Here is a 16,458-nt window from a genome sequence, read left to right on the forward strand (position 1 = left end):
CTTCCTACCAAAAGCTCCCTGGGAAGACTACCACAGCAGTTGTCACCTGAACAGAAGTTTGTGCTCAGGCTGGGTGCATCATGACCATTTCAAAGCCTGCAGCTGGCTCCCCTCACTATCTGAGGTGTCTGATTAACCCTGGATCCCATGGAACTTTCTCTCTGCAGCTTTACAGATTCAGGCCTACAAAGCAAGGAGGATCCTGAGCCCTGACACATGATGTACAACTGCTTCTGCATTTTTTACATAGCAGACATGTTCTGTAACAGGTATCTGGGACCTATAGATTGTCAAGCAAAGCAAAACACGTGCAAGCATATTCATATATCACCAGCATGCAAAGGGGACAAGCCAATTCATTTTTTCCTTCCTCTGACTAGATGGATATCTGATCCAATCAACTATTATTACTACACTTTCCCCAAGGAAGAAATACAAAATGCAGTAAGCTTCAGGGATTTCAAGTGGTAATGACAGAGCAATGAGTCAGGTTAAATGGCACACTGAATGCTGGCTGCAAACTAGTTTCCAACAGTTAACAGATGTGAATATGTATTTTCTGGCATAAAATATCCTACTGTGACCCTTAACTTTGTCAAGCTGCTTCCCTGCTGCTTTCAGTCACCAAAGCACTAAAGGAGAGTCTGAGTGCAGATCTTCAGCTGTATATAAACCATCACAGCTCCACTGCAGTTAGGAGACCTGCACTGTATTACTGCCACTGGGGTCAGCTTTTCAAACTCTATTTGTGCTTTATACTGAAACACATCTGCAAAACAGCACAATTCAAGTCATCTGCAGCTACAGCTGAGCTGGCAGAGCAAGGAAGGTTTCTGATCCCAGAAAAATCTCTTACCCACATGCCAGGGTGCTACCCAAGCACAGCCCCAAAATGATTCTCAGTGAGTCTGTCACTCCCTGAGCATTTAAGCACTACCTCTTGTCTCTGAGTGATGAAAACCTTAACGTTCTATTCCTGACTGCTGAGTCTGTTGAGCCAACAGAGCTCTGAGAGATGGGCACAGCTTCCTTTTCTGCTTACTATTAAAATCATTACAGGGTGAAACTCTCCCTTCCTTCACCTACATATAAACCCACCAAAGCCCGAGAGGCCTCTTCATTCAGGTTATAAAAAGGGTAGGAGCAGGAGCAAAGCACAAAAGCAAAGCCTGCCTTACCTGAGTGACAGGTGGATTGTTCACCGTCCCTTTACAGTTTCCCATGCCAGCCAACATATTCCCTGTGGTATCCTGTGCCTGAGACTCCAGACAGTTTCCTCCTTGTCTGATTATTCCTGGAATCAACTCTTTTTCAGGAATCCTTGAAGTAAAATGACAGCTACATTGTACTTCATACACAGACATGTCCACAGTACTTTCACATTTATAAGGGTGTAATTTGCCCCTGACTGAAATACAGGCCCCTATATTTCACAGAAAATGAACAATATCATGCTATTCACTGGAAATATCTGGAGGAGGCAAAAATGAAGTGAGAACTCGGTGAGAAGACTGGTACTCTTTTGTTTCAGAAGGCATATCAGGGTCTTTAGGGGTACCCTAAGCAGTTTAATACAGTGATTCTGAAATTCTGAAAGAGGCTGTTTCCAGTAAAAAGCCATATCCACACTTGATTTATTCTGCTTCTTCCTCCTGCTTTTTCAGTCTTCTCCCCAGCTAACATACTCATTGTCTCATTGGTAAGACTGCAGGAAAGACCTGTCAAGGCCAGACTACAGCTGGATGTTTTAGCCTCCACTCATGCTGGCCACAGACTGAGGAGCAAAGATGTGTTGCCCATGTGTGCTGGTTTGCACATGCCAACAACACAGCTCTACCTCCCAGCTGAGCAAGGACACAACGCTACTGTGTACTGACCCAGGGCAGGGCAAGCCACAGGGACAGCTGGTGCTGGCACTCATTGGAGCCTTCTCTGAACCACCCAAACATCTGCACTGAGGCTGTCCAGTTCTATTTGGCCCAACTACCTCCAGGCAGAGCATCCAACAGGCAGAGACCAAGTCAAAACTGGGAGGGGCATAGTGCTCTGGCACTTGTCTACACCCTACACCTCTGAAAACAACACTATTGCACATCTCCAAGGGACAGCTGTGTGGGGCAGAACAGAAGACAGACCTTTTGCAGAGCGGTGATAATACGAGCCAGGAAAACACAGGAGGTTTCTCACCAAAAAGAAGAACAGAGAAAACCTTTTCCAAGTGTAAGTCTCTCTTTTGCCCACTGCTGTCAAGGCTCATCTTCTCAGTGTGACCCACCTCCCAAATCTTTCAGAGATTTCTACAAGCAAAGAACTGACTCACTTGAGCTCGGGGTAGACATTCTCCAGATACCACTGGAAGGATTTACAGTTCAGCTTGCGTCGCAGCTCCATTCGGTCTGCAACACTGGAAACACAGGCAGTTTGTTGAGAGTAAGGCAGTGAACAAGAGGGAAGGGAACAACAAAGATTGGCCAGGAGGTTTGAGGGAGATTACGTGACTTTTTGCCATTACTCACTCTCCCACATAATTGTTGCTGGGTTTAGAGCACTAGCAGTGACCTGAGGTGAAGAGGAAGAGAGAGGCAAGTGGCAGGAAATAGAAATGGAAGACAAAACACCTTCAGAGAGCTGTTCTTGCACTTCCTTTGGCTCAGAGCGATGGCAAGGCCCAGGCCCTACCTTGTTAAATAATACATTGAAATAAAACTGCTGTAAGATCAGGAAAGCGTTTCTGCCTCTGGGTGCCCCTGTAGAGGCATACCATGAAACCTGCACAACAATCAGCTGCTGAAAAGGCCTAGAAAGTGTGCTCAGGTACATACAGATGATTCATTCGTGTGTGCTAAAGCAAGTCTCTAGCTCATGGTGATACCTTAGGTTTTAACTTTAATATTTTTCAGATCCTGTACTGTTTAGTATGTAACTCTGAAACTTCATAGAGCCTGTTAGCTACTGTTTCCTCATTCTGGTTAGACATAACAAACCCTCTCTAGGTTTGCACTCCAAGGACACCTTGTTGTCCCAGGCCCTGAAATATGTGAACTAAAGCCTCTGAACGGGGGGCAAACTTGGGGTAATTACTTCATTGCCTGAAATTGTAATTAGAGAATTAACCCTGATATGCAAATGGACCAAACTTATAAAAGTGTGAAAAACTCGTGACCCAGGGTCCATCTTGGGTGTAGCCTCTTGACTGCCCAAGGTGTACTTTTGAGGGCCCTTCAATAAATACCTGCTTTTATGCTCTTAATCTTGTCTAGCCTCTGTTTTCAGGTAGCCACCTGATGTTTCAGGATGCCATCAAGGCATCAATGGCAGCAGCTCTAGGCTCAGGTTGGAGAACTCAGACCCGGAGAACATAATTATTTGTTCTTAAGCAGTTTGGGGGAAGGGTGGGAGTATAAGGGGAGATTAACTCAACACGTCAGTAGCTGTCTGATGTGGCAGTCCTCCCATTGCTGATTTGTTTGGCTTTAGCTGGCTGAAGAAGAGGATTTCCCTCCAGCAGTCCTATTGAGCAGAGAAACCAGGAACTCGTCTTTAAGCTGCAACACTACATTTGTGTGTTGGGAAGGAATTTCAACTGTACCCATGTACATGTCCATCCTCAGCTCACAGAGGCCACTGTACATATAACATGAGGCCATATAGCTCAGTGGAATGTTCTTAGATTTTATATCCACATCAAAGTTGTGGGGAAGAAGTGTCCATTTTAGGCCCAATTGTCAGTGATGGTGACAAAGGCATTTGCACCCTATAATCTAGATTTAATGCAGGTTCACAGAGCTGTTACTACAGGAAATTGCTTGAAATCAAAGCCTTATGCTCTGCTTCAGCTTTTATTCAGCCAACGCTTCCAGTAAAGTCACTAGGAAGTCTGTGTGAACAAGAACTGCAGATTTTGCCGCTAAAACACATGAGCAATATATCCACATACAATATGCAATAGTCTGGTTTCCTTCACAGGCAGCAGGGTTACTTGCTATTTGGTCCCAGCCCAGCTGCTGCAGTCAGCTCAAGGACTGATAAATTAGGTAGGCAAAGCTATTTTTACGAAGATATGTAATGCATCATGATAATAAAGCACAGTGTACAGCAGGAAAAGTGAGCTGGTTGTCATAAATAAGTAGGAGATGCTTCATTATCCTGTGCACACAGCTACACATTTGAGATACAACCACATCTGCCAAGACCTTACACTGATAAAACAATAGCCATTTGTTCACTGGCAGATAAAACCCACAGAAATACAGCACTCCTGGGATTTTTACATTTATTTGGGAGTCATAGGGGTTTGAGAGCACAGAGGGCAAGCTCTCCTTTCATCCCAGGTTTGGTGTCCTTCACTGATTTCTGGGTCACAGAGAACTGGTTAAGCTGGTAACAATGAGCCCCATGTGGACTGAAGACAGCTTTAGCAAAGGTGCTGTAAGAAGCACAATTCTGCAGATTGTGTTTCTAAATCTCACCATTGGCCACACTCTCTCCTGCCCTACAAACCAGGCAAACTACCTTCCATCCACCAGGAAAGAGGGGAGTGCACCAAGCGCAACATGCCCCATGTGCCATCCAGCTTGGGTTGCCATCCATGCTTGCCCTGGGATTCTGCATTTGCACAGGGACTTCAGATCAAGCTCTAGTAACTTCACAGCTCACATTTCCAGAACAGCTGCATGCTGTGATAGAAAAAATATTCCTGTCTATCCACTTAAATGTCTTGTCTTCTAATTTCATTACAGATCTCTTTGGCCTCCTGCTAACAAAAGGTTTATGCAGTGTTACTGGGGAAAAAATAAAGTGAATTAGAAGCAAACCTCATTAGTCAGACTCTCCAGCTACCATCTCCCTGGCAAGCCAGCCGTTCAGAGCACCTCTATTTCTCACACTTAGCCCCAGAGAAGACCTAAGAACTATTTCTTGCTAGCAAGGGGTTTACCAGAGCCCTTCTGCCAAGGTCTGGGACAGCTTACCTTCCAAATGACTTGCCAATAGCAGATGGCCGGGCCTCATAGTAGTACTGCTTGTATTCATCCATCCACACCTCTGCTGTGCGCTTGGTGTTCCTGCATGGGGATGAGCAGATGCTGTGCTGAGGAGATGTTTTGTTGCAGAACCTGCCCTCCCAGCAAGCAGACACTGGGTGGGCAGACCCAAGGCCTGTCTGCCAGGAGGGAGTGGGGGACAGTCCCAAACACAAAACAGAGTGGGCAGTATGGATGGATAGAGATTGAATGTGTTAAGTCTACAAAGCCTTGCAAGAACACTTCAGTTCAGAGGTTACAAATTTAACAGCCACAGTTTACCACGACTTTTTCACACATATTTCCTCTGCAAAGACATCGGGCTTGATTGTCACCATCACATGCATTACAGTATGCCTTTTCCCAGATTAGAATAATGTCATGGGATAATTCAGCTTGGAAATCACCTCTCTCTAACCTCTAATCTCCTGCCCAAAGCAGACTAGCTTCAGATTAGGTCATGTTGTTCAGGGTCTTGACTGGTTGAGTTTTGAAATCTCCAACGATGGAGATTTCACCTTCTCTCTGGGGCCCTGCAGCAGTGCTTAATCACTTTCATTGTCAAAGCACTTTGTCTCATCTCTTTTCTCTTTCCATCTGTCCTGCAGTAGAAGTTGTCCTCAGGGCTCATCTCAGAGCATGTACAGCTCAGAGACACCAGAGATGTCCAAGGACTGCTGATACCCAGGCATATGTCACAGAGCAGCATCTGTGAATGGCCAGGGTGTCTCCTGGCCGTACTGCTCCTCCCCCACCCCCGCCACCAGAGACTGAGGAGGAATAAGAAACACCAGTACAAACACCAGAGAAGGGAACAGGTTTTGTTCACAGAAAACAGCAACTCATCCTTCCCTTGAGAACAGATGCTCAGCCACAAGCTGTTCTCTGTCACCAGGCAAAAGCACAACAAAGAATTCAGACTTATTTAGACATGCCCAACACAAAGGTGGCCCGGCTGCTGCCCGGAACTACCCAACACCTACTTGATGTAAGTCAGCGCATTGCCCTCAGGAAAGTCATAAGGATGGCGCTTCCTGAACACGTGTCCCACTCGACTGCAGGGAACGATCTCCAAGCTGCCACCACACATCCACACTCGGAAAGAGAGCTCTGGAAGAGATCCCAAGAGTCATACAGCTGCAACAGCTCCAAGAAGAGCAACTTCCTTGCCCCTCTGCTCTAGGTGTATTGCCTGCAACAGCAAAATCAGGGAAAGCAATGCCATGATGACAGCGGAGACACTGTCCTCCCTTTGTTAAAATGAAGGCAACCATTGTGGCTCAGGGACTTCTAAGCCTTCTCCAGTCCTGCTCCTCTTTGGTCTCATTTCAGTGGGACACCTTTGCATTTGACCGGGTCCTCAAGGTTGGTCAGGATGTCAGGTCCTCAGGATGGCATTTGGCAACAGACTGAGACCACTCCCACACACACACACACACACACACACCCACCGTGTTTTGGACTTCTGTTACTCTCATCCCAGCACGCAGATGGAATTAAAAAGGAAGAATTTACTGTGTAAAGCAAATTATGTGAGGAAGACAGGGAGTTTAGAAGACAAGGGGAAAGAAGAGAACAAGATGAGGGCATAGGGAGTCAATGTCTAGATCTAGGTCCTCTCCCTCATACCTCTATGTTATCCACCCTACAATAGCTCCTTCTCCTCATTTTGGTTGGCTCTATTACTAATGAAAAAAAAGAGGATGACTGTGTTACAGTTGCCTCTGCTGGGGGTACTGCTCAGAGCAGATACCAGTCTAATATAGCATGACTATGAAAATACAGACAGAATCCTGCTACTTGAAGAAATCCACCCTATCCTGAAGCTAGAGTCAACATTTTGTTAAAGGATTAGAAGAGCATGGAGCTTTGATGTGCAGGCACTTATTTGCATCACAGAAGGTATGTGACCTTGCTCAAGCTTATGGGTCTGTCCTCACAAGTTTAATCACTGCCATACCGAAGGGGTTTCCCACTTCCAATTCATGTGGTGATGAGAAGAGAAGGAAAAAGGAAAACGAAAATTATCTGGGTGGTTTGGTAGTCCTTACCAAAAGGGCTTCAGGTTGTACAGACTGATTACTTCAAAAACTTTACTCAGTTGGGATCTCCCTCCAGTAATGCCTGATTCATGTGGCTCTGATGCTTAGAAATTAAAGAGAAATTATGTATCCAGATCTAATGGATGTGTGAAACCATGTATACACTCTAACATCTTCCCAACCTTCATCTTTCTCCACAGTTTTCCTCTCTGCATACTGAGCAGTAGTTCAAACAGTGAGTTGCAGGGTGGAGGAAGATGGTGTGTTTAATCTAGCTTCTAAGTAAAAAAACCCCATTTGATTACACTATATTTTGTCTTATTTCTCACTAGCTCTTTTCTCTCATGACTCTTATCCAGAGCTAATTATTTTCAGATTCTTTCTAACAGGGAGTTCCAGATTTGAAGAGAGGAAGAGTTTAGGAACAAACAAATAAAAAAAAAACCCCAAGATGTAAGTTTCTGTCTGCTGATGTGTCCAGCTGATATTTGCTCTCCTGGAATGAGCTTCTGACTCACTTTGGCCTACAACAAAAACAAAACTCCCAGTCTGGCATGTATAACTTAAAAGTGATGTCCATTTCCCAAGAGAGGATTCCTCACACCATCTTAGAACCACTCTCTCATCTCATCTACAAATGATGACCTAATCCAAACAGTTCCTTTCCACTCAAAATTGTAATATTTCGTAAAAATAATGTTTCAGAACATTATCAATATTTTTCCTTGATCAGAGAACCCAGTTTCAATTAAGTATGGTAAACTTTTTTTTTAAGAGGGTAAATTAACCCTTCAAGGAAATTCTTCAAGGAAAATGAATACTTCAAGGAAAATTCTTCAAGGAAAATGAATACTTTTTGTTGTCAAATCCAGGTTGGTTTCTATCCTTCAGCTTTCAACAGCAACAGACTTGATGGCAGATGAGGGACAAGTGACAGGAGACACTGAATTTGAAGAAAAACTTCACAACAAGGCAAAACTGGCAAGCCCCGTACCTGTGGCTCAGTCACACACAGCCTGGCCCAGCCACTGCCAGGCTTTACACGAGCCATTTCAAGGAGAATGAAGCAAATTCTGTGGAGCAATTCATGGTTTTCATCAGCTCTACCTGGAAGATTGGCTGTGAGCATGCAAATAATTTACTGCTACTTATGGTAAAGAGCTCTCTCTACTTAATGTCATGCTACTGACATATGGACCAAACCACAACACTGGGCTCCCAGGTGGGCAGAAGCAGACAGACAAAAGCCCAAAGAAATATTCTCCATCTTTGGGATTTACAGCTTTTACACAGCTGCAGCTCAGAGGATGGCAGAATGGCCAAGTAGCTGGCTTTGCAGCTGGAGCAGGGCTGGTGACAGCAAGGAGCTGAGTTTGGTGCTGCAGAGGAGTCTGAGGGACATAGGGGAGGGGATCTTTGTGCCTGAGCAAAGGCTTCCTGTTACTTCTGCCACAGTGCTTAGCTGATGCTACTAACACTGCTGAGATTCCAATGCCAGCACCATTTAATTTCTCTTTTTAATATAACAAATACCATAAAGCTGAAGCAAGACCTGGGAAAACAGAGAACACTCGTTATAAGATATTTTGTTTTTAAAATGTGGTACCTCTAGAGTCTATTATCAGCCCAAAATATTATTTCATGGTTTCAGAGAGCATTTCAGAAAGAGGCAGCTCTCCCGGCTGTGTTCAGAGAAACAAGTTTCCTCTTCCTGATCATTTAATTTTTTCTAGTAGATACTCCAGGTGCTAGGAAACACCATACAAATTCTTCTTTAAAGGGTTTTATTTACAAATCTGTGACATTTATGGAAGCTGTAGAAACAGAATTTTTTTTTCTGGCAGTGTTAGCTACAGAGAAATCTACTTAAGTTGCCTACAAAAAGTAAGGCTTTTATCTCTTCAGCTCCACCTGCACCATTTCTAAATGAATGTCCTGAATACTTGAGGTCTCTGTGAACCTCTCTTTAACACTCTTCTTGCTTTTGTCATTAATACCTGGTGACATTGCAGCATCCCTTCACACAGGGCAGAGAGAGATGCCTGGAATATCTGTGCCACCATTAAGTGCAAGGAGATGGGTTTAAGTACCGTGCCCCATAACAGCACATGAGTGGACAGACTACACTGGGCCTCTGAATTCCTCAGATGTTTGTGATGCCCTAGCCTGCTTCCAAATGTTTGCTTTCTCAATCTATTTGTAACCAACTTCCATTTACGAAGAGGCTGGGTTTATTAGGAAAAGTATCTCTCTGACTTTCAAGCTGGGAAAGCAATTCAGACTTAATTGCAAGACAAACAGGTACAAGAGGAGGCTGTAGGAGTGGCTGCCCACTTCAGAGCTGGGGCACCACAGACCGTCATGGGAAGAACTGGAGGAATATTCTTCGTAAACAAGCAACAATTTAAATATCAGGATGTTCCTCTTTCTTTCTTGTACTGTGGAAGCTCCTGCATATAGCACATATGCCTGTAGGAGAGTGTAGCCCTGATCACACAAAGTCTCCATTTACTTCATGCTGACAGCAATACAGCTCTGACCACCTTGGGGATTACCTGAACATGTCCCTAACCTTACACTGACATGAACATCAGATTTCTCACAAAAAGAGTTCTGGTAAGTGATGAAGACTGGGAAGTGCTTCTGCATTAGTGTGCCATTCCCTTGAAGCATCCTAAACTTACCAAAATTTTCTCCTCCCCAGATGTCCATTTGAGTATCATATTTTCCCAGGTGATTAAACCAGGACTTGTCAATCACAAAGATGCCTCCTGCTATGACAGGGGTTCTGGAAGAGAAAACAGAAATCCAGGCAAAATAACCACATATATATGTAGCACCACAAACCTAATTTTAAAGGGCAGGCAATTTGTCCAGGCCTCACAAATCACACCTCACTTAAAAGAGAAAAATAGTAGCGCTGGAATGTGAGCCTGCAGCAGGTTTCTGAGATGCCCCTCACTAGATCATCCTCATGCCTTTGTTAGAGGGTCTTACAAGCACTACAAGAGTAATGCTGTGTCTTTTGCATTGACACAAATATGCACAGTGTGAAGGAATGACGGACACTGCTGACTGTGTTCACCAATTAGACATGGTGTGACAGGCTGCTGCATGTAATGCTCTGCTGTTAGCAAGCTGGTTGCTTCTGGAGTGCAAAACAGAGGCTCACAAATTACACAGAGGAATTAAATGATACTTTCACATTACAAACAGGGAGCCGTCTGCCTATACAGACAAGCATGGTGACTTTTCCTATCAGGATTTGTTACATTCTACATGTCTCAGAGCCATGTACCCTGCAGTGAGGCTGGCAACACCTGCACCAGCCAAGAGAATTTCTTTTGTCTGTGGACATGCAGATTTAATAGGTGAGAGTAATTCTATGCCCATGTTACTAGGTAAGATTCAGTTCTCTGATCTGCTTTACACATGCTAAATGACTGTTTATCTGCTTAATTCCTTAAGTTTTCATCTGAAAGATGGAGGTGATTAAAAAACCCCAAAGCGATTTCTGAGGCATGCAGAGTGTTGAGTTAGGAAGAACACAACAGCAAACAGAGAGAAGCAGAGGTGGCTTGCAGAGGTGGTGTGCATGATAGTACATAATCGCTATTCTCACAATATTCAGAGAGCAGTACTCTCACACTTAGGGTATAGGCTTCAATGTACTCAGGAAATGACATGAAGAGTTTGTCATAATCAAGTGAATGCTGTGGCATTTTGCCCTCAGCAAGGCAGTCCCTGTACCCTCCTTGCCACACTGGTGAAGGCCTAGTAAAGGCATTTGGAGGACTGTACCCTGTCCATCAGAGTGTACCTTATAGACTGAGTTGGGTCTGTTCTGGACATCTTCTGCTCTATAGGTATCTGTTCCCACTTAAAGTGAAGGCTCCAGTCAAACCCTGAAAAGAAAAGACATGCCAAATTGGTTTTCTTATTGTAAAAAGAGTACTACTAGCTTCAGTGATAGTCTCCACCTTTATATCACAGGCTATCCCTCTGTTCCTTCCCCAACCTCCCTCACAGTCTACCCAAAATGGCAATAGTCTATCCTAATGCAGACCTCACCAGCTTCTGTCTTGGCACTACCATTCTTAGCGTTACAGTTCTCTCCTCAATTTCACTCCACACCTTCAGGAGAGTGTTGTCAGTCTGAGACGTAATTGTAATCCGGCCAGTTCGTCTTACCAAAAGCAAACCCTGTCTGCCAAAGTTATGAGGCTTTAATAAAGGACTTTGTGGGATGTGATATATTCTGGGAACAAAGGCCTGCAGATCATTGGAACCACCATGTCTTTGAAGACTAATAGATGTACTTATGTACTTCTAGATGGTCTGTGGTGGACAGCAGAGCATAGTGCAGTCACTAAATTTATACCATTGTTACGGGTAGCCAAAGAACAGGTAGCCTTTGGCTGGCAAGCAGTGCAGCAGTGAGCCCCAGCCATAAAAGATGTAGAAGGGCACCAGGAAGTGGGGTGAACACAGGAACATCTGCAGGGGGTTCAGCTGAGAGGAGAGAGGTGTAAATGCTTTTCAGAAGATGCCATGAGATAGCCTGGCAATCAAAGCAGCAACTGGAGTGCCAGTCAGACTCCAGTGTACATGTCACATAGTGAGGACATGGTGAGATAGTTAATCAACTAAATCCTGAAACTGCTTAATGTTATGATAGTGATTCAAGTTCAAGAGGAAAATACCAGTTGAGTTTTGTTCTAACTCTTCAAAAGATCTGACTTTGCAAGTTTCAGAGAAAAAGGGACAGATAATCTGTCAGGAAAGATCATCACACTCTTTTCTCGGAAAGCTGGAGAGAATACAACTTAGTTTTCATGCACCATCCCTCAGGTCTAACTTACATAAGCCATTCATTATACCCACCTCCCCTCAAATCTGCTGATGCTGCCAAGTAAGCAAAATTATCCAGGCTGATAACATCAATGATTGGACTCACCACTCGGGTATAATCCTGAGGGAGAGAAAGGGGGAAAAAATAGGAGTCAGGCTTTTCTTGAATGTCTGGCAAAGCTGCCAGAGATCAGGAAACACAAAGTTGTACATGTAAATCTTTGTCTGGTTTCTCCAATATGGTTCTGGTATGTGTGCAAGGGATCTATGGCCACTACATCCAAACATGGAGGTGGTGGGTACTAGCCAGCTGCACTCCATGGATGTGGGGAATGGAGTTGGACTCCAACACCTAGGAATGCTGCTAAGGAACAGCTCTTTATTTCCTGCCCAAGTCACAGGGCATGAATCACTGTCCCAAGAGTTAATTGCTTGCTTTTGATATCTATTGACAGCACACTTTCTGCTCAACCGTCCTTGAATTAACTCATTACCATCAGCCCAGAAATTATCAAACCCCTAATAAAGCATCTTCCTAAGAAGTACTATGAATCAAGACCCCACATTTAAGATTCATAGTGCAAACATCATACCTTTATATGTGTATATGACACATTGTATACGTTATAATATCAATATATTGTGAGTACCTTATTGCCATTAAGGCATATAGGTAGTTACAGTTTTCCTTTGCAATCCTTAAAGTAAGTAGAAGTTGAACAATTTTTCAACATCATGAGACAGGGCATTAAAGACAGTGTTGTGACAGCTGACATCTAAGATGAAGCTGAGCTGGCAATACCAGAAACAGCACCTTGTTATTGGACAGCTGCCAGCGTCTGTGCCTTTCCTATCAAACCTTCATTTTGTGCCTTGCAATAGTTCCTGATGACGTACCACACTTTGCTAGGATGGGACATCCTTGCTAAGAGTTACCATTCATGTTTTTTCCCATCTGAGCTGTGATGGTTGCCCAATGAGAGTCTGTCTGCCCAGCTTGAGAGCCAAGCACCCACCTGGCAGCCTGGTGTGCCAGCCACTACTCCAGCCAGTCAGTGCCAGGACTGGCTAGGGCAAGACTGAAATCTGAAATAGGATGCACATCAGAAATGTAGGAAGTAGGTCAGAAATAGGTTGACTTGAAATCTGCTCACTAAAAAACTGGTACCCAGTACCCAGGCTTTTGCAATTTAGATCCTTCCATAAAGAAATGAGTGAGATTCTTTCTGCTTGGGGAACCCTATGCTGGCACTGCAGCTTGGCTTAAAGGCCAGTAAGTAAAGTAAACATCTACTGGCTTCTGAGACAGAGAATTCATTGGACAGGAATAAAATGCAGAAGCTTTTAATTCACCAATTCTGAAGTTTCACCTTCTTCCGCTCCTTCACATTAAGCTAATCAGACATGCTTACAAAGCACCATGAAAGCCTCCACCCCTTCTCCTCAGGTCCATTACTTCATGGGATCCTCCTTTCAGAGGGAAACAATCACAGCCACTTGCAAGCATGGCTTCTCCCATTGCCTCTCCCCTGCCTTTTCTTACAGCAGAGCCGTATGGTCTCCCCCTCCAGCTCTACAGCGCAGTCAGGGTGACAGCTGCTAATATTTCTGCCTCATTTTCACTCTTCATGCCTTACATCAATCTTTTGCCAAGTGAACCATCAAAGGGACATCCCTGCACTCACAGGTAGCTTCTCTGTGCTAGGAAGCTGCCGGCATGCAGGTGATGTATGTTGGTAGCTCAGTGGGAACATTAATGGAAGGAAAATTTTGGCACTGACAAGGCAGAGGGGAGGGTCCAGCAGCAAGGGAGATGGAAACCATGGAAAAGTTGCACAATGTATGCTGCCCAAGGGGCTGTCCTACGTACAGGTGAACAGCACTAGGAAGCACGATGCCTGCAGGAGAAAAGAGGTACAAATTGGTGGTTCCAGCATTCAGCATTGGATCCCATCACTCTGCACCTCCTGCCTTGTCACACTGGCAGAACACAGAATCCCATCAGGGATCTCCTGCCCATCTAACTCAGGCTGTACCTTCCTCTGTAACAGCCTGCCTGAAGAGTACCTTGGCAGGCCTTGTTCTCACCAGTACTGCTGATGGCATGTGAGGGCAGAGGATCCACCAGCACAGACAGGCCAGCTCCATCCATCCCAGAGTGGGACATGGTGCTCACCTCTTTCACTCTCTGAAGCATTGGCTGCAGCCACTCGTTGTTGACTTCACAGTGACTGTCCAAGAAGGTGAGGATGTCAGCAGTTGCCATTTCAGCTCCTCGCACCCGAGAGCGAATCAGCCCTACAGGGAGAAAAGGACAGCAAAGGAGCCGGAGGGTTAGGAAGGGAAACAGTGGAGCCTCCTTCAGAAAAAATTCTTTGTGTGGCCATTAGAGAGGAAGAGCAGGTGATTCTCCTATATCACGTTGTCGGGGTCCTTCCCCCCTGCCATGTAGCCCTGGCAGAGGGGCCCTGGGACAGACACGGGATTTCCCTGCCCCTGCTCAGCCTCGTTCCCCATCGGTTGTTTTGTGTTCCCCTGTGTGGGCAGGGACCCTCGGGTCCCGTGATTGAGCAGTTCCTCGGCAGAGCCCCGGCCCTGCGGCTGGAGAAATAAACATCTCTGAAACATCTACCAAGAATAGATCCATATCTATTTCTTTTCCACGGGACTCCTTGTTTGATACGCGTGTTACAGAATCCCCACTGTAGCATCACATCTCCATCAGAAGCAGAGAGCAGCTTTGGCAGGGCGTACCCTGGGGACAGTCAGATGAACCCTCCCACCACACAATGAATGACCTCTCCTGTCACTTCCGTCCATGACACAGAACTTTCACCTGGCTCCTTGTTCTTCCCTTCCAGTCCTTCTCACAGACACCTCGCTGCTGCCTGCTCGCTCTCTCTCCCACTGAGCACCCTGCTGCCTCTGTCACCAATTCCCCATGGCCAAATCCTACTCTCTGCTTTTTGCCTTCTTTACTGGGTGGTCTGCTTTATTCCCATTTGTCCTTTCTTCTGCCCTGCAGAGATATCACCCTGGCTCTCAGATGACTCCTTACTTTCTTACAGACCATCCCACTATGTGGGATGCTCTTTGTGAACTGAACAGTGATTCCTGTCTCTCCTTCTACATCCTCGTTCCAAACCTGCTGTGCACTGACAGCTTTAGAAATAAGCCAGCACATGTGAGTCAACTAAAGAGCAGCTGGGAAAGTCAGTGTCATTTATGTATGTAGGAGATATATGAGAAAAAACTTTCCTTAATTGTACCTCTTTATGACAGATATATGATTGTTTTTCCTTCTCCCACGTCTCCTACATGGCTTGTTATCTTGCACTTGAAAGTGCCAGAGTTAGAGTTTAAAAGGACAAGACTTACATCTGCATCTTTATTTATAAAAATCTTAAAATGTGGTCTTTGTTCCAGCCAGGGCCTCTGGGCACCACTCCTCATTACTTAAGTACTAAATGAGACTGCTGAAGCCTGAGAGTTGATAAGCTGTGTTCTTCCTCCATAGAGCTTCCAAATGCTTACACTGAAAAAACAAACTGTAACTATAAGAAACAATGTGTAAGCATCTGGCAGGCAACCAGGGTCATGTAGAAAAATAGGCAAAGTCTTTGTACTTAGAAAGCTTTCCACACTCACCTTCTCGACGGGTGTTTCGTAGACACTTGACCTTTGGGATCTTGGTAAGGAGCTGGCAGTCCTCAGCTTGGGGAAGGGAAAAAAGACATTTGGCACACATGCATGAATTATTTGGCTTCAACAGAGAGCCCCAAATAACTGTCCTCCTGCTTCTCCATGGGAGGGGAAATTCTGCTTTCATTTAACATCATATTAATCAGCCTGATGGCCTTAATCCTGTTGTCTATAGAGTACACAGAAGAGCACTGCCTGGTTGCTGTCCTCCTCAGGCAGCTGAGCCCGTGTCTCCCAATCCTCTGAGCAGCCAGGCCTCCATCTCCCCTGCTCAGCATTTCACAAGAACAATGGGGCATGTGCTGGCAGCGTGGCTCTGGGCACTAGTGAAATGGAGGGAACACAGGCAACCAAGACTGCAAATCACCAAAGTGCCAAGGAAAAGGGAGTTCTGTAACATAAAGTGATCTTATCCACTCTCTTTGCCTTCAGTGGCTCATCTGGGCATTTCCTGCCATTTGTTCTCAGGGCAGTTTCCGCTTGATTTTATTTAATAAAGGCCACTGGGATGTGACCCGCTTCCTTGGAGACACCATCACATTGACACATGGATGCCTGACCAACAGCTTTGCTGGCAGCTTGCCAGAAACTCCTGGCATCCCTCATTTACATTACCTTGGGAAGATGAGGGAGAGGAACAGTTACCTGCTCCAGCCAGGTACCAATGAGCACTGAGTCTTTAGTTCTGTGTCATCCTCTCTCTACTCCTGCCCTAGCAGAGGTCATAGCAATAGCAATTTCTAACTTGGTCTTTTTTCTTGCTCCATCAAATTCACTCCAGTTTCCATTCTTATCCCATATTCCTTTTCATGTCTCATGTCCCCTCTTTCCTGCTGTCATCT

The 16,458-nt window shown here is 45.1% G+C and overlaps 1 protein-coding gene across 1 annotated transcript in view; it reads right to left on the minus strand.

The window, feature by feature from the left end:
* The window catches only part of GALNT16 (polypeptide N-acetylgalactosaminyltransferase 16), a gene marked incomplete at both ends in the record, with an annotated part of 71,183 nt that overhangs the window by 6,853 nt on the left and 47,872 nt on the right, over window positions 1-16,458 (minus strand). Inside the window, 9 exons of the mRNA XM_082282970.1 lie at window positions 1,179-1,320; window positions 2,321-2,404; window positions 4,971-5,063; window positions 6,005-6,131; window positions 9,748-9,851; window positions 10,884-10,968; window positions 11,948-12,035; window positions 14,091-14,212; window positions 15,563-15,628. Of these exons, the coding sequence (XP_082139096.1) occupies window positions 1,179-1,320; window positions 2,321-2,404; window positions 4,971-5,063; window positions 6,005-6,131; window positions 9,748-9,851; window positions 10,884-10,968; window positions 11,948-12,035; window positions 14,091-14,212; window positions 15,563-15,628 (911 nt within the window). The remainder of the gene's footprint in view (window positions 1-1,178; window positions 1,321-2,320; window positions 2,405-4,970; window positions 5,064-6,004; window positions 6,132-9,747; window positions 9,852-10,883; window positions 10,969-11,947; window positions 12,036-14,090; window positions 14,213-15,562; window positions 15,629-16,458) is intronic.

This window comes from Coloeus monedula (genome assembly GCF_965178545.1).
Source record: "Coloeus monedula genome assembly, chromosome: 6".
Classification (NCBI taxonomy): Eukaryota; Metazoa; Chordata; class Aves; order Passeriformes; family Corvidae; genus Coloeus; species Coloeus monedula.